Source organism: Mesocricetus auratus, unplaced genomic scaffold, assembly GCF_017639785.1.
Source record: "Mesocricetus auratus isolate SY011 unplaced genomic scaffold, BCM_Maur_2.0 Super-Scaffold_100676, whole genome shotgun sequence".
Taxonomy (NCBI): domain Eukaryota; kingdom Metazoa; phylum Chordata; class Mammalia; order Rodentia; family Cricetidae; genus Mesocricetus; species Mesocricetus auratus.
The window spans coordinates 152865615-152882945 of record NW_024429266.1 but is presented as its reverse complement, the minus strand read 5'-3'; the positions used below and the strand labels follow the sequence as shown (position 1 = coordinate 152882945).

At 53.5% G+C, this 17331-nt stretch overlaps 1 protein-coding gene across 8 annotated transcripts in view; it reads left to right on the top strand.

Moving 5' to 3' along the window:
* Grip2 (glutamate receptor interacting protein 2) overlaps positions 1-17331 on the top strand; it is a 76043-nt gene that overhangs the window by 52555 nt on the left and 6157 nt on the right. For 6 of the 8 annotated variants that reach the window (XM_040737862.1, XM_040737864.1, XM_040737863.1 and 3 more), the window contains 18 exons: positions 314-459; positions 1079-1165; positions 1764-1839; positions 2780-2925; positions 3671-3818; positions 3903-4072; positions 4487-4609; positions 4930-5073; positions 7450-7636; positions 8050-8195; positions 8773-8853; positions 9080-9146; positions 9258-9403; positions 10471-10615; positions 12431-12570; positions 13080-13259; positions 14003-14174; positions 15136-15241. In XM_040737862.1, the coding sequence (XP_040593796.1) occupies positions 314-459; positions 1079-1165; positions 1764-1839; positions 2780-2925; positions 3671-3818; positions 3903-4072; positions 4487-4609; positions 4930-5073; positions 7450-7636; positions 8050-8195; positions 8773-8853; positions 9080-9146; positions 9258-9403; positions 10471-10615; positions 12431-12570; positions 13080-13259; positions 14003-14174; positions 15136-15241 (2410 nt within the window). The other 2 variants (XM_040737868.1, XM_040737866.1) reach the window with 2 other exon arrangements.

Genomic DNA, 17331 nt, shown 5'->3' with positions numbered 1-17331 from the left:
ATGAACCAATCAGAAGACCGTGGGAAGAAAATAAGAGAGGAGTGATGGATGGGACACTATGGCTCTTCTTTGGGCTTATGCAGGATGGTCAGAGATATCATCATGATGCTGTCACCAGGCCAGCACAGTGGGACAGGCTGGGAAGTTCTGTGTGTCACACCAGCCTTGGTTAACCAGGTGCTCGTGTGGCCTTGGATAAAGGAAGGACCGCTCGGAGTCTCAGCTCTCTGAGGATCCTGTGGGAGGGTGGTGTGAGTTTTGGTACCCAGAGGCTAGCACTGATCCAGTGCGGGCCCTGGCTTTCTTGCTGTAGGAGTGATCTACTGAATGTAGGCGACTACATCCGCTCAGTGAATGGGATCCGTCTCACCCGGCTCCGACATGACGAGATCATCACACTCCTGAAGAACGTGGGCGAGCGCGTGGTGCTGGAGGTGGAGTATGAGCTGCCCCCGCCCGGTGGGTGCCCTTGGACGGGGAACTCTGTCCACTGCCTCAGGCATGGGGGGACACAGCTGCCTCCCTGCCCAGGCCTAGGGGGTGTTGGGGATCACCTAGACAGGGTGGGTGATGTCTGGAGGCTGGCCGCACATGCTAGGGCATGTATACAGTATGTTGTCACCAGGAGGTGGTGGGACCCTATTCATACCTGTCATTTTGCATAGTTGGATAGAAAGGGAGATCTGGGGACATGGACTCAATAAGCTCCCTGTCGCCATTGCTCCTGACCCCACTGCCCTGCACTGAGCACAGTGACCTAGGACTTCTCCCAGCTCTGAATTTTCAATGTTGGCCCAAAGGCTTAACTGGAGTGACTGGAAGCAAGCCTAGCCTAGCCCCCAGTCTCGCTGCATTCTGTGTTCTGCTGTGGCCCTCAAGAGCATGGTCAGGTCCTCTCCACTGTCTGTGGTGGACTAGGTGTGGATAGAGAAGCTCCCAGTGCCCCACCTCCTCTGCCTGTAGAGAGAGGTCAGCTGTCACTGTGATTCTGTGACTGGTCACTTAGCGAGCCTTGGGCACATCTACCAGCACAGAGGTGTGGCAGAGAGACTCAAAGGAGGCCTCCATTTCTCCATAGCTCCCGAAAACAACCCGAGGATCATTTCTAAGACGGTGGATGTCTCCCTCTACAAGGAAGGCAATAGCTTTGGCTTTGTCCTCAGAGGTCAGTGTGACAGTCATCCTTGGAGCTGAGATGACAAGTACAAGTCATTGAGACTCCATGCATGCTCTGTGTCACATTAGTGTGACATCCATTCTGCTTGGAACTTTATCCGCTTACTTAACTTTATGTCAGTGTGTATATGCAACATGACATGTGCATAAGGGTCAGAGGAAAGCTTGTAGGAGTCAGTTCCCTCATTTCAGTGTCTGTGTGGGTTCTACCTGCCAAACTCAGGTCATAAGGCTTGGCAGCAAAGATCCTTCCCTGAACTATAACTCACTGGCCCTTGCCTAGGACTTTAGAGGACCCTGGACCACTGAGTCAAACATTAAATGGACAATTGTGAGAAGCAATGAAGCCTGCATGGCTGGTGAGAGCCCAGCAGCAGGGGTGGTGAGGAAAGATTCATAGCAAAGTTTGGCGTTACTTAGTGACCAGAGCAAAAAGGAAGAGAGGATGAGGTCACAGGAGATGCACGCTGTTTGAGAAGATGTGGTTGTGTTTCCCATCCCTCATCCCACCTGTGGGGAGGGAGGCTGCCCGAGCTGGCGTCAAGGACTTTGCTTACCAGGGAAACTTCCTGTTGAATTCTGTCCAGGAGGTGCCCATGAGGACCTGCACAAATCCCGCCCATTGGTCCTGACGTACGTGCGACCTGGAGGCCCAGCGGACAGGTGAGTCTGCCTGAGGCAGAAGCATCCGCATCCCCTGGCCACTTGACAGGTGTACAAGTGGACACTGTGTGGCCATCTGAGACCCTGGGTCTTCACATCACTTCCCAGAAGGGAGACTGAGGCCAGGAGGGGACAACCTACCCAGAGTCACTCAGGGAATTAGTGGAGGTGGCCAGGGGAAACCCCAGCTTTCTTCTTCCCAAGGTCCTTGTGTGACTCAGCTTGTGTCAAAGCGCTGAGCCTTGTGACTGGCCATTGCTGGGACTGTCTGTGAAAACCTCTTACGACCCAGCACTGCCTGGCTCTGCCCACCAGGGTTGGGAGGACAGGGTGTGGGAGAGGAATATGCCCAGGCCCTGCCCCATCCCCTGACCCCTCACCCTTGACCTCTGAGCAGGAGACTCCTGACCATTTTAAGAGACGCCTGGACCAGACTTGTTGTAGATCTAAATTTGTCCTTGGTTTGAGGCCCTGAATGAGTCACTATTCATAGAACCTCCTGGAATAGCTTTGGCACCTGTCAGGGGTGACATTCCAGGGCAGGGATTGGGTCCAAACTGGAGCCTTGCTGAGTTCTTTCCCAGGCTCATTTGTCACTAGGCCAGTCACCACTGGGAAATCAGGGTGGAGACAATGGAAAGAGACTCTATAATGGGCGGCAACATGGTGCCCATAGACCACCCCCGTCTCTGATGCTGTGTGTCCCCAGCCAACTGAACACCCTCTCTGGGCTATGGTGCTCTCTTCTGCCTCTGATGCAGGAGGTGTGTGAGGAAGAACATCCCCAGCTCAGACATGCTGTGGGGTAGAAGGCATCAGAGCTGGCCCGGCACATTTTACTTTCCCTCTCTGTCTGTTCAACCCCGACTTCCTCAGGCTTCCCTTCACACTGTCCCATCCCTGTGCCCTTCAACTGACTGGGCTTTCGCCTCCCCCACAGGGAGGGCTCCTTGAAGGTGGGTGACAGGCTGCTCAGCATAGATGGGATCCCACTGCACGGGGCCAGCCACGCTACCGCAATAGCCACCCTGCAACAGTGCAGCCATGAGGCCCTTTTCCAGGTGGAGTACGACGTGGCCACCCCAGGTATGTTGGAGTCTGAGGGTAAGGGCGGGGGCAGGAGGAGGTCCCAGATGCTCAGCACTACAGAGGCTGTGTGATCTTAGGCTAGTACCTGAGCCTCTCTGTGTCTCTTGACTGTGCCAGGCATCTCCTGATTTCACTGGGGGTCTTGCAGGGACAATACAGGTGACATCTCTGGTCCTTTGGGGGAGGGAATGTCAGTTAGCATACTAGGTAAGGTAATGTGTGTTAGATGGCAGAGAAAAGGGCAAAGAGAGCACATGCCAGAGCACGTGTGTGCACACACATGCACGCACACGCAGCCTGTGCATAGCTTCTAACTAGGGCATGAAGCGAAGGAGCGAACCTTTGGGGAAGCTCTGGGCAGCATGGACTGTAAGTGCAAAGGACCTGGGGCAGGAGTATTTGACCTGAGAGTGCGGGGCCAGGCTGCCTGCAGCAGGTTAAGATGCAGGGAGAATCCAGGACATAAGGGGTGTAGGTAGAAGCCCCAGGTCTACAGGAAGTGACTAGCTGTCTCAGGGAGAGCTGGTCTGAGACCAGGATGCTTGGGGTGCAGATAGGGGGTGTTTCTAAAATATGATGGATGTCTGGCCTGATTTGCTGGTGTCTGTATGGACCTCTTCCCCTCCATGCTACCCCTTTCCTCAGTAGTAAGGGTTAAAGGGCAGCGGGCTAGTCCAGGTGGACAGTGAACATGTTTACTTTCCACGATTTTTTCTTTTATTCCCCCTCCCCATCATTCCAGACACTGTGGCCAATGCTTCAGGTCCATTGGTGGTAGAAATAGTCAAGACCCCAGGATCTGCCCTGGGAATCTCTCTCACCACTGGCTCCCACCGGAACAAACCAGCTATCACCATCGACCGCATCAAGCCGGCCAGCGTGGTGGACAGGTGAGGCAAGGCAGGGGAGTGCAGGGCAGAGGCAACCCGTGGCTCTGTCCACTGGACCTGCCCCTCTGTGCCCCTGTCCCACAGGAGTGGTGCCCTGCATGCTGGAGACCACATCCTGGCCATCGATGGCACCAGCACAGAACACTGCTCACTAGTGGAAGCCACCAAGCTCCTGGCCAGCGTGACTGAGAAAGTACGGCTGGAGATCTTGCCTGCACCCCAGAGTCATCGGCCCCTGAAGCCCCCAGAGGCAGGTAGGCACCTTAGCGGGTCTGGGGACCCAAACCTGGGATGGAATAGGGAGAATGAGAGAGGCACCAGAGTTCCAGGATGGAAGCCTGGAGCAGACAGGAGGACTGCGTGAAGCCAGTCAGCTTGGCAGGGAAACAGAAGCCGCTGTGGAGGCTTCTGTGGGCAGCACTCATCTGGAAACCTCTGGACCCATGGCCTGGCCTTCCTGCCTGTCACTGCAACTGGTACCTGGGCGCAGTGCTTGGCATATAGTGGGTGACAATGCATGTGAGCAGGGTGTTCCTTGCCTCACTGGCTTGGGCAGTACAAAGATCTTAGATCTCACCATCAGTGGGAGGGAGGTGGGGGGGGGGACGGGACACTAGTCTGCTGATGGCTCCAGACATCTGTGACATTTTCCTCTTCCCATGCCGCAGTGAGGGTACAGAGGAGTGAGCAGCCGCACCGCTGGGACCCATGTGGCCCCTCTTGCAACAGCCCAAGGCCAAGCCACTGCAGGGCCCCGACCTGGGCACCCGGAGGCCAGGAGCAGAGCCGATGTAATGTACCCGCTGCTGCAGCATTGCTGTCATGCCTGCATCCCTTCGGTGGGCGGCGTCTGTTGTACGGGGAGGAACTGACACTGGAGCAGAGGAGGGCTGCCCCTTGCCACTCAGCCTGTCCCTAGAAGCCTGTGGAAATCCTAGTCAGGGAGTCCTAGAGCAGGAGAGAGACCCGTCCAAGGTCACACAGTAAGGGGCTTTGGTGAAGAGGAGAGGGGATGCCTGTCTCTGTCTATGTGACTGCATGGTTCTCCAACCCCACCCCTGCAGACCAGGGCCCTGCTGTGGCTCACAGGGCTGTGCTCTGGTCTCCCCAGCCTTGTCCTCAACTCCCTTCTCCTCACCAACCGTGAACCCCGCCTTTCCCTGTGCTAACGCCAGCACCCTGCCCCGAGGACCCGTGAGCCCCAGGACCACAGCAGGGCGGAGGAGGCAGCGAAGGAAAGAACACAGGAGCTCTTGTAAGCTGGGTGCTGTCCCCTTGGGACACCAGTGTGGCTGAGGATGGGGCTGGGGTGAGACCTGGGGAAGTGTGCCAAGTAGGGTGAAGGATGGATTAAACATACAGGGCTTACCTTGGTCTCCTGGGTGTGGGCCACACATTGGAGAGTCCCAGCTGTGACAGGAAGGAGCCTCTGAAGCTGCTGTGTTCAGTGTCTGAGGTCTGTCACCAAGAACCTCATCAGATCATTCCCGTGATGTGTCCAGGGAAACCTGCAGGGACAGAAATAGGTCGAGGATAGATTGCCTGTGGCAAGATGTAGGTTCTGGGGCAATGGGTGAGGAGATGGTGATCCCTTTCTTTTTCTGGTTTGAGACAAAGTCTCACTGTGTGGCCCAGTCTGGCCTAGAATTCAGTCTCCCTTCCTCAACCTCCTAAGTGCTGTGATTTCAGCCATGCACCACCAGACATGGCTAGGGGTTCCTTTGGGAGGGAATGACAATGCTCCAAGACATCAAATTATACACTGAATGGGTGGCAACTATTGTGTGGGGACTGCATATTAATAAAGCTGTTACTAGGAACTGGAGAGATGTCTCAGTGGTTAAGAATGTTTACTGCTCTTGCAAAGATCCCAAGTTCAGTTTCCAGCACTCATGACAGGCAGGCAGCTCACAACCACCTGTAACTTTACTTCCAGGGGGAGCTGACAGCTGATACCCCCTTCTGGCCTCTGCAGACACCTACACACACACACACACACACACACAAGGACATACACATGCACACAAAGACATACACATACTTAAAAACAATAGAATAAATCTTAAAAAATAAAACTATTACCAAAGCAAAGAGTCATGTAGAATATAGAACACAAAATATACCGCCACCCCAATCTGTGGTGATATTTTTGTTTATAAAATAAAACTTGCCTGAAGATCAGAGTGCAAAGCTAGCCCTACTAGTTAGCCATAGAGACCAGGCAGTGATGGCACACATCTTTAATCCCGGCACTCAGGAGGCAGATGCAGACGGATCTCTGTTAGTTTAAGGCCACCCTGAAATACACAAAATTGATCCAGTCTCATAGAGAAACAGCTCACACAAAGGTGATCTCAGCTCTTGGTATCCCACACCTCTAATTCCAGCACTAGAGAGGAATATAAGGCGGGGCGGGGGAAGACAAGAGAGAGATGCAGTCTAGGGAGAAGGAAGTCTGAGGTTTGGTGGAGAGCAGAGCCGTCTGGGGTTCTGTGGATCACCCCTTCAGTCTGAGCATTGGTAGAGATGCGAACTCTCTAGTGGCTGGCCGCTTGGCTTCTCTGATCTTCAGCTTTAATCCCATATCTGTTTCTGGGATTTTATTATTAATACCAATTAGAATTTGTGCTACACCAATCCAGTTTTATTCTCCAAGTGCTAGTTACCCACAGTCAACCACAATCTGAAAATACTAAATAGGCAGATCTGGAAATAGACCATGTGTTTTAAATTGTATACTGTTCTGAGTAGCACAGGAAAAGCTTATGTCTGCACCACTTGGTACATCCTGGGATGTGAAGAGCATGTTCACCCAGCACATCTATCATGTATGTGCTACTCAGCTGTCAGTCACTCTATATCATCTCTGTTGGCCAGGTTGGCAGGTGTCTGCTGCTCAGGCAACACTTAGTGTACTGAATAATGCCCAAAGAGCAATAGCCATAGGGCTAGGGATGTATCTCAGGCAGTAGATTGCTTTCCTAGCATGTATGAAGTCCTGAGTTTTACTCATGCAAAGTGGTGCATGCCTGTAATCCCAGCATCCAGGATGGGAAGGTCAGAAGGTCAGAAGGTCAGAGGCACGCTCAACCACACAGAAAGATCAAAGTTAGTCTGAGCTGCGTGAGATCCTGTTTAAACACAAAACAAAAGATGCTATAGTAGTGATTCTGGTAATTTTCTGAGAACATACTGGTATAATAATTATATTTTATCATTAGCTATAATCTCTCTCTTCCTGAGACTTGTGTGTAGGTGAAACATCATCATGGGTGTAGGGGTGTCTATGTAGACTTCAGGGTTATCCACAGTTTCGGCATTTCCTGGGGTCGGGGAACACATGCCCTGTGGATATAGGGGGTTCTGTAATATATAATAAATAATACAGGCTTCTAGAACCTCTGTCTTACAAAATCATAGTCCCTAACACTATCTCTCTTAGCCACTGGTCATGCAGGGTAAATGCCATAATGCCCCTGCCCAGACAGAGAAACCCAGGTCCATCCCAGGTGGCCCCGGGACTCCTGCACCCCTGCCTCTCTGGCTCCCAGACCGCCTGAGGACTCTCAGCGGGCAGCTCCAGAAGGCCTCATCAGTGTTCATCTGAGAACCAAACCCTCCTTTCCCACAGTGTCACTGGCCTCCAGCACGGTAGGGCCAGGCGGCCAGATTGTTCATACGGAGACCACAGAAGTTGTGCTCTGTGGAGACCCTCTCAGTGGCTTCGGCCTCCAGCTCCAGGGAGGCATCTTCGCCACCGAGACCCTGTCCTCTCCGCCGTTGGTGCGCTTTATTGAACCGGACAGCCCCGCTGAGAGGTGAGTCTACTGCCTCTATGGGCCTGCAATTTGGGGAGCGCACGCCCAGTCGTGAAGCTGAGTCACATCTATGGGTCCCAGCTTCACAAATATACCTTTCTTAGTCACCATATTGTCCCCACCACCAGCCCCATTTTACAGTTAAGGAAGGGGAGGCTCAGAGAGGTGGGTACTTTCCTAGAGTAACTCAGTACCTAAGCCCTGTCTGCCTGTCTGCCTCTGGGACTCTGTTTATCTTGTAAGAACAATGGAACCATCCCCAGTGGACAGGCAGAGAAACTGAGGCCCAGCAAGCTTAAACCCTTAGCTGGGATGCTGAATAACAGAGACCAGGAGCTGAGAGTGGGCCCCCACCTTGTACCACAGCTGGGGTGCAAGTCATTGGCTTCTTCCCACTGGGCTCTGGGGGTTAGGTGTGGTCTGCTGCAGGTGGGGGACCGTGTCCTGGCCATCAATGGCATTGCCACTGAGGATGGAACTATGGAAGAGGCCAACCAACTGTTGCGGGACGCGGCACTGGCCCGCAAAGTTGTTTTGGAGATCGAGTTTGATGTGGCAGGTGAGTAGGCCACTTGGCTACACACACCCTGGGACCCTGCCCCTCTCCCCTTTATGCACAGTAAATGCCTAAGCCCTGCACAGGGAGACACGAGTACCACACAGGAGTCAGAAGGACATGGTGGATTACATGCAGCAGGGACACAGAGTGAGCTGAGGGTCTCCAGGCAGCTAAGTCAGGGTGTTGGTCCTGGGAGTTCTACACTATGCGGATGGGACACTGCCTCCCTCTGCCCTCTGTTTCCCCATCTGTCAAATAGCAGAAGACGGGGTATGGTGTGAATTAGTGACAAGCTGTGAAAATGCCTGGATCCAAATGGGCCAAGTTTTGTTTCAGGCCCCACACTGGCTAGCAGACCCCTGTCTGGCCTCTGGCCTGTCTCTGTTCTGAAGACAGCACTCATCTGTTTGGAGGCTGGCTCTCAGTCCTCTAGGCCTCAGCTTCCTCCTCCACCAGGCTAGAACGGTCACTTTCTGAGATCGCCCCCTCCCAATCCGTGAGAAGCCAGAGTGGGTGCAAGGTGCAGATCTCTGAGCCCTTCTGGAGTCTCTCGTCACCCTTGGCTGTTGGTTCACAGAGTCTGTCATCCCAAGCAGCGGGACCTTCCACGTGAAGTTACCCAAGAGGCGTGGCGTGGAGCTGGGCATTACCATCAGCTGTGAGTCCTCTCACCACCTTTCTGGTTTACCCCACCACATCTCCACAATAGACTGCAGCCCCATTTTATAGAAGGGAAACTGGGGCACACGGAGGTGAGCTGATTTGCTCACAGCCACCCAGACAGGAAGTAACGAGATCAGGAGTCAACAGCATCCTCTCGCAACCCCACCTTAAACAGAGGCCCTTCAAGATTCAATTCACAGCCTGTCTCCCCTGCTCCACAGCGGCCAGCAGAAAGCGAGGGGAACCTCTGATCATCTCTGACATCAAGAAGGGCAGTGTGGCGCACAGGTGGGGCCCCACACGGGCAGGGGTGCGGCCATGAGGGTGGGGCAGTGCCCATCTGCACCAGGCTCCTCCCATCCGCACCAGGCTCCTCCCATCCACACCCCACTCACACAGGACTGGCACCCTGGAGCCAGGCGACAAGCTGCTGGCCATTGACAATATCCGCCTGGACCACTGTCCCATGGAGGACGCTGTGCAGATCCTGCGCCAGTGCGAGGACGTGGTCAAGCTGAAGATCCGGAAAGATGAGGACAACTCAGGTATGTGCCTAGGAGACCCCGTCTGCAGGCCACCGGCTCAGGAGGGCTGGGAAGGCTTGTGCAGGGATCCCTGCTACCCACATTCCCCTGCTCCAGGGCCCTCAGGAGCCACTGCAGAGCTCCCCAGAGTGTGAGATATTGACAGGACGGATGTGCAGGGCTGATGTCTGAGTGGCTTGCAGGTTGCAGGGTTGGCCCTGGCGTAACAGAGGCAGGCCTGAACTGGTAGACGGGGAAAGAAAAGAGGAAAGAGGCGGGAGAGGCATAAGGGGGTGGTGAGGGGTGCGGTAAACGGAATGTGAGCCCCACAGTCAGAGAGGCAGTGAGTATGGGCCCTCACCCTGGAGAAGAAGCCGTTGGTGGCCAGTCTTGTTTTCACTCTGCCCGCCTCCCCCCACCGTCTCCTGTTCTTATTTCTTTCCTGCTTCTTTTTTTAAATTATCTTTTTATTCATTATTTTTGTTTATTTTGTTTTTATGTGTATGGGTGTTTTGTCTGCATGTGTATCAGTGCACCACCTGCATGCCTGTTGCCCAGGGAGACCAGAAGAGGGAGTCAGAGCCCCTGGAACTGGAGTTACAGGTGGTTGTGAGCAGACATGTGGGTATTGGCAGTTGAACCCCAGTCCTCTGGAAGGGCAGCCAGTGCTCTCAGCTCTTGAGCTATCTCCAGCCCCTCCTTTCATTTCTTCCCCCGTTCCTTCTCTTTGCCTTCACCCTCCTCTGTCCTTCCTCCATAGTTCCTCCCTCTTTCCTTCCTCCTCCCTCTCTCCTTCCCTCACTTCTCTTTGCTGTAACTCTTGAGTTGCTGTGGGTGGCCTGTGAATCTGTGTTTTCAAATCTTGGTTCCATGTCCCTGTAGGTTTTTCTTTTCTTCCCTTCATGGCACCTGGGCAGCAGGCTGGGGGCCTGAGGTGACCGCCAGGTCCCCAGGTTGTACCCCTGAAGGCCTGAGCAGGTGTGTGAGGGGTGAAGTCGTAGGTGGTTGGAGAGGGCTGAGACTGGGGAGGGGTGGGTCCCCGCCCTCCCCTTCCTGGTCCTCACCCTCAGGAGTCTGTCCACTTGCAGATGAGCAGGAGAGTACAGGTGCTGTTAGCTACACTGTGGAGCTGAAACGCTATGGTGGACCCCTGGGCATTACCATCTCTGGCACTGAGGAACCTTTTGACCCCATCATCATCTCTGGCCTCACAAAGCGTGGTCTGGCTGAAAGGTAAGCTCTGTGGTGACATAGGGAAGACCAGGGAACACCCAGGGAGCAGAAGGTGGGCTTGGGGACCAGCCAATTGAGATTCTTACTTCTGCTCCAGCATCAAACAACTCAAGGATAATCACTTCCTCTCTGAGCACCAGCTCCCCATCCTTCAGAGGAATTTCGGTCCAGTGCAGAAACCAGGGCAGAGGAAATGATGGCAGAGGGGACCAGGGGGACCACAGCTAAAGGGTCCAGCAGGGCAGGGCTGGACTCACTCTCAGCTGCCTCCAAGACTGTGTTCTCTTAATGTCAGCACCACGAGGCCTCTATGTGTCTGAATATCAGGGGTAGTGCCCCATTGCTAGAGCCCCTGTGAGGCTTATCCTGAGGCCCTGGGGCTTCTAGACTGTCTGCCACTCAAAGTGTCTCTGTGGCTGTGCCAGGGAAGGAGCCTTGGGAGGAAGGTATCCTGACTGCCCTCAGTGGGGTGGGTAGAGGTGAAGTGGACCCCAGGCCAGCGAGTCCCATCTCTCTGCCTCAGCTTTGCAAGGGCGAGTCACCAGGAAGTGTGAGTTGCCCTGCACAGCAGGGCGATGCGCTGGTGTGACGGGGTGAACTTCATAGGGCGCAGCTGCTAGCCAGGGTCCAGACTCAGGCTGGACTGCTCCTGGAGCACCCTCTACCGGACTCTAGAGAGACTTGCAAGGGTCTGGTGGGCCATGCTGACTCCAGACGGCTGGCTTGAATGGTGGGTGGTTCACAGCTTTCTAGGCAAGGCAGGGTAGCCCAGAGTAGCTGCAGGCTTGCACTCCAAATCAGCTTTCTAGCAGCCACATTTAAAAAATCCAAGTGAGAAGAAATTACTCTTTATTTGTTTAATAAATAAAATTTCAACATGTAACAATATGCATTTTTTAAAGCTATTGTGCAAAGTAATGGATTTCATCATGACATTTTCATATGTATATGCAATCATTTGTTCTTACTCCTCCCCTTCCCCCACTGCCAAACCCCTATCCCTCTGCCCCCCTCCTCCTGATCTCCTTCCTTCCCATACAAAGACCCCCTCCTGTTCAGGTCCTAAGTATCCACCCATTATCCTCTATTTTCCCGTGTCCCTGCTCCTTTAAAACCTGGTCCCTGTCATGGTCCTCTTATAATCTTCATAACCCCTCCCTATATATAATATTAAATCCAGCTTCCACATTATGAGAGAAGACACACATGATTTGTCTTTCTGAGTCTGGCTTATTTTTCTCAACTTAATTATTTCCTACAAATTTTGTTTTACCCTTTAAAGAACTGTTATCTCGAACTCACAGAGGTCTGCCTGCCTCTGCCTGCCCCCCAGGGCTGGGATTAAAGGTATGCACCACCACATTGGACATCTATTGTCAGTTTTTTGAGAAGCATCAACATTGATGCCCTTAGAGAGCTCCAGGCCAGCCTGGGCTACAAAGGCCTAAGACCTGTCTCATAATAAAAGAGGAGGAAGAGGGTGACCTTGGGCTGAACTAACAGAGGTACACAGCCTAGAATCTGGGGGAGAATTGTGCAGCAGAAGCTCTGAGGATGACTTGGATCCCTAACCCTGTCTTCCACTCTCCTATCCCTTCATTCTCTCTCTCCGCATCTCTCTGAGGATCCCCCTCTGTCTCTGGAACACTGAGAATACCAGAGTGTGCCACTCTGCCCAACTATCCTTCCTCCTACACAGCGGGGGCTGGCCAGGCCAGTGCCTTGGGGTCTCTGTGGGGCATTTGGAGTCAGGACCAACATGCTCTGAGGCCCTGAGCATCTGGATCTAATGTGTGCTCTGTGTCCACTCCTCAGGACTGGTGCCATCCACGTGGGGGACCGCATCCTGGCCATCAACAGTGTAAGCCTCAAAGGCCGGCCCCTGAGCGAGGCCATCCACCTTCTGCAGGTGGCAGGGGAGACTGTCACACTGAAGATCAAGAAGCAACTAGACCGTGAGCCTTGCTGCTTCCTGGGGACTTCCTGGCCTACAGGGGAAGGGCAATCCTGGACCAGGCTGTGTGCCACCAATCTGGAGAGGGGATGGGGTCCTTGGACAAGCTGATGAGGAGGCTTAGAGAGAGGGGCCCTTTGTCATGATGGCACAGTGCAGTATGGGGTACACTCTGGGTCTAAATCATGCTCCTCATTGCTTCATATCTCTTCAGTTCTCTACATGTTCCTGTATCCTAGTTCTATGTTCCTATGTTCTATGTATGCCACAGCTTACCTGAGTGTTGGGGTCTTCTTTTTAATCTGGCTTCCATTGTCATTCACCAGATGGCCTATTGTTCATCCTCACAAGCCTCAGTTTTTCCATCTTTGTGATGGATTCACTTACCAGTATGTCCCATCCATGTGGCATCAGTTGGATTGTCAGGTGCCTGGGAATTCTGAAATGGGGAAACTGAGGCATACAGGACATCTGTGTCTCTGAGGTCACAGGTGATACTCCTCTTCCCAGGTCCCTTCCTCCCCCGCCAGTCAGGCAGCCTCAGTGAGGCCAGTGATGTGGATGAGGACCCCCCCGAGGCTCTCAAGGGAGGCCTGTTGTCAGCCCGCTTCTCACCTGCTGTACCCAGTGTGGACAGTGCTGTGGAGTCCTGGGGCAGCTCTGCCACAGAGGGCGGCTTTGGGGGCCCAGGTAACGAGCCTGGGACCTTGGACAGGCTTTTGTGGAGGTGATCCTGCTGCCTGCCCCTCTGGCACCTCCAAGGAAGCTCCCGAGGGTAACCTGACTTACTCCACCCTGCCCCTGCCCCTCAGAGGGATCTGCAGGCCCATCTTTCCTCGCCATGAGCTGGGGACAGAGCAGCTTCTGTTCTGTCTCTCTCCTTATCAGCATGCCTCGCACGTGACAGGTGTCAGTTCATGTCCATTGCACCTTGCTGAAGGTGAGAAGGCAGACAATGCCCTCATTGCCCATGTGGCTGGTGCTGCCCTCTGGCCTGTGGTTGAGGCTTAGGGAATTAGCAGAGAAGCATCTGGGGGGTTCTTGGTGGATCCCCACTCGGTTTCAGTTAGGGCATTTCGCTCTCCCTGAGTGTTCCCATCCCAAACTCCAGGGAGCTCACTCTCAGGGCTTCCAATTCATCTTCAGGGCTCCCGCAGGTCTGGGAGTGTGGTCCAATCAGAAACTCTCTTTCAAGGAGTCCCTTGAGCAGTCCATGCCTGTGGAGCTGACCATGGTGCTGGAACTTCAGTGTCAACGGCTGGATGGCTGGATGTTCCAGGGGCTTGCTAGGGTGACAGGGACTCCTGGGTCTCTCAGTGGTCACTTGGGCCCAAGAAGGGTACAGATCTGCCCAGTGGTATCCAATTACTGGGAATGAGGGAGGGCTGGACAAGGATAGAGAGAAGGCCCACATCCCTCTCTCCACCCGCCAGGCTCCTACAGTCCGCAGGTGGCAGTTCGGAGTGTGACTCCCCAGGAGTGGCGTCCCAGCAGACTGAAGAGCAGCCCCCCACCCATTGAGCCCCGGAGGACAAGCTACACACCTGGCCCTGCTGACAAGAGCTTCCCAGAGGAAGAGGAGGGGGACTGGGATCCACCGATGAGGTCTGTGATGGGAACACTAAGATTGGGGGTAGCCAGAGGGTAACGACACTGGGTCGGGGTAGCTAGGAGGACAGAAAAGTATCCCTAGCCTGAGGAACAGATCTGGGATGGAAAGGGTGTCCTGTGGAGAGACAGCAAACATGTCTTAGTGAGGCAGCAGCCCTGCTTGTTCCACCTGGGTCTGTGAATAGCTGTGTTAACTGCAACGCCAGACTCAGAATTTGAACCCAGACTCCTCCTCCTATCAGGCTGCACGGGGCACGACCCTCAGTTCACAGCCACCAGCCCTGGACTGTGCATGTTGTCCCCATGCCTCCTCTGCCTGGGCTCACCTCTGTATCTGTGCTAACATTGTTCTCCTTAAAAGCAAAGCCAGGCCTTTGAGAAATGAGGACTTTGTAAATCACAGTGTGGCAAATGGCTAAGGGCTCTGAGAGCTGTCAGGGGTCCTACAAGCTAGGTGTTGGCTGTAGATGGGCCACCAGGATAGGTGCCGCCCACCCCTCCCTGAGCACAAATATCCCACCTTCTCCATCCATCTGTGTCCTGGCTGGTTCTGGCTCTGTCCTGTCACTGTCCCGTGGTGCCATGTGTCTGGGTGGGATCAGAGGCTGTCTTCTGGGGCTATCCCATGGATCTTTCTGTCTGTCTCTGTCTTCTGTCTGTCCGTCTGTCTTTCTTCCCAGGCGTCCTGTGTCACCGCTCTCCACCCCGTCTCATCTGCCCCTGTTCTAATTGGCCACCAACAGTCTTGGTCACCCCTAACTGCGTCTCCCCCCATTCTGTGTCACCAACCACTGCCCTGGGGCCCCAGCACTGCCACCGAGGACACCCGCCTGCCTGCCTGCACGCCCTATGGCCCCTGGAACCCAGCACTGGGCCCTGGGCAACGAAGACTCCTCAGGCCCAGACCGCCCACCCTCCTGCCTGCCAGGAGTTGACGCTGTGGTTCCTGTTGCAGCCCAACCCCTGGCCCCGCCCGAGAGGAGGGCTTCTGGAGAGTGTTTGGAGAGGCCCTTGAAGACCTGGAGTCCTGCGGTCAGTCGGAACTACTAAGGGAGCTGGAGGTACTGTCACCTGGCCAAAGGGCCTGCGGGGCACCATGTCTGGACACACTGGAGGGTTGGGGAAGGCTACACATCCATAGGGTCAGGCTTCTGTGTCACCTGGGGATTATATAACACCCATATGTCTTGTTGCTGTGACAAAAGCCACTTTAAAAAGGAAGGGTTGGGGCTGAAGATGGCTCAGTGGTTAAGGCACTTATTCAGATCCCAGGAAATCCATGTAAATGCAGAGTGGACATGACAGCCTGCTTGCAAATCCCAGCCTCTGGAAGGAGAAGTCAGGGAATCCCCAGACCAAGCTAGATAGCAAGCTTAGCTATTATTGACGATTGAGAGAGAGATCCTGCTGCAATGAATAAGATGAAAGCAATTAGGGAGGGGTAATTCTAGACGTCAACCTCGGACCTCCACATGCGTGCAGACACACATGCCTGTGTGCTCCCATACACGTGCACATATACCCATGCAAATATGCACACCCACATATGCATCTCACATACACATATGTGATGAATTGAAACGGGGAGGTTTGTTTTGGTCCACACTTCCAGGACACAGTCCATCATGACAGCACATGAAGCCACAGCACCAGGAGCATGGGAGAGCTGGTCACTGTATCTGCATCAAGGAAGCAGAGCCTTGGATGCCATTCTTGGTTCTATTTTCCCTTTTGTTCAGTCCAGAGCTCCAGCCCACGGGACGGTGCCGCTCACATTCAGAGTGAATCTTCCCACCTCGATGAACCCATCTTTTTATTTATTTATTTATTTATTTTGGTTTTACGAGTCAGGGTTTCTCTGTATTGTTTTGGAGGCTGTCGGTCCAGCCTGGCCTCGAGCTCACAGAGATCCGCCTGCCTCTGCCTCCCAAGTGCTGGGCTCAATGAACCCATCTTAATGGGCATGTCTCCTGGTTCACCTCCTCACTGGTTCTGAGTCCTGACTGGTTAGCAATAGGTATTAACTGTATGTGTGCTCGCTCTCACCTGGGCACCCTGGCTGTAAGGAGTCTTTATACACAGACAGCTGTGAGGGACTTGCACACACGTGCATATATCTAGGGCATGGGTGTCTGAGTGTGTGCATGGAGGCGCCCTGAGGCCATCCTGCTGTCTTTGTGGATGTGTGGCATGTGCACACATGGCATGGGTGATGAGGGCTATAGGGGCCAGCTTTGGGTGAGACACATGAGACAGGAGGATCTGGCAAAGCCATTCTGTGCTCAGTTTGGAAACAACTGAAAACTCTGTTTCATCTGCTACCCCCCCCCATTTTACTCTAGCGTTGTTGACTGGGGGCACTCCAGTCTTAGTCAGGGTTTCTATTGCTGTGATAAACACCAGGACCGAGAGCCACTTGAGGAGGAAAGGGTTTATTCCACATCATAGTGCATCATCCAGGGGAGTCAGGCCAGGAACGCAAGGCAGGAACCTGGAAGCAGCAACAGATGTGGAGGCCTTGGAGCAGGGCTGCTATTGGCTTACTCCTCATGGTTTGCTCAGCTTGGTTTCTTACACAGCCCAGGGGTGGCACCTTCCACAGTGAGCTGAGCCCTCCTCCATCAGTCTTCAAACAAGAAAATGCCCTGTAGGCTTGCCCGCAGTCCAATCTGATGGAGACATTTTCTCAGCTGGGGGTCCGTCTTCCCACATGACTCTAGCTTGTGTCAGATTGACATAAAAGTAGCTGGCACGTGGGGTTTTAACTGCTAATTCCCTTCTTTAATCTCACTCCCAACCCACCACGCCTCTCCTTGGCTGTATTTATCCCAATATTTAACCCAGTTCCTAGAAATTGTTTCAATTTCTGTATTTTTTTATTTCCCTAACATCTCTGCTTTTCACATCTTGAGATTTCCTTTATTAACATCTTTTTAGCTTCTTACTTTTCTGTACATTTTAGACAGACTTAAACTTTCTCTTACATTTTCTATTAGTTCTAGCCACCAGATTCAGGTTCACCTGTCTGTTGTGTCTACAGTCAGAGAGTGCGTTTCAACTTCATTGTTGCGGTGGCTTTAGCTGCCATTGCCCATGCACTCTATTCTCTGTTGTGGTGGAGTGTCTCTAAGGTCTCAAGTCTTTGAACTTC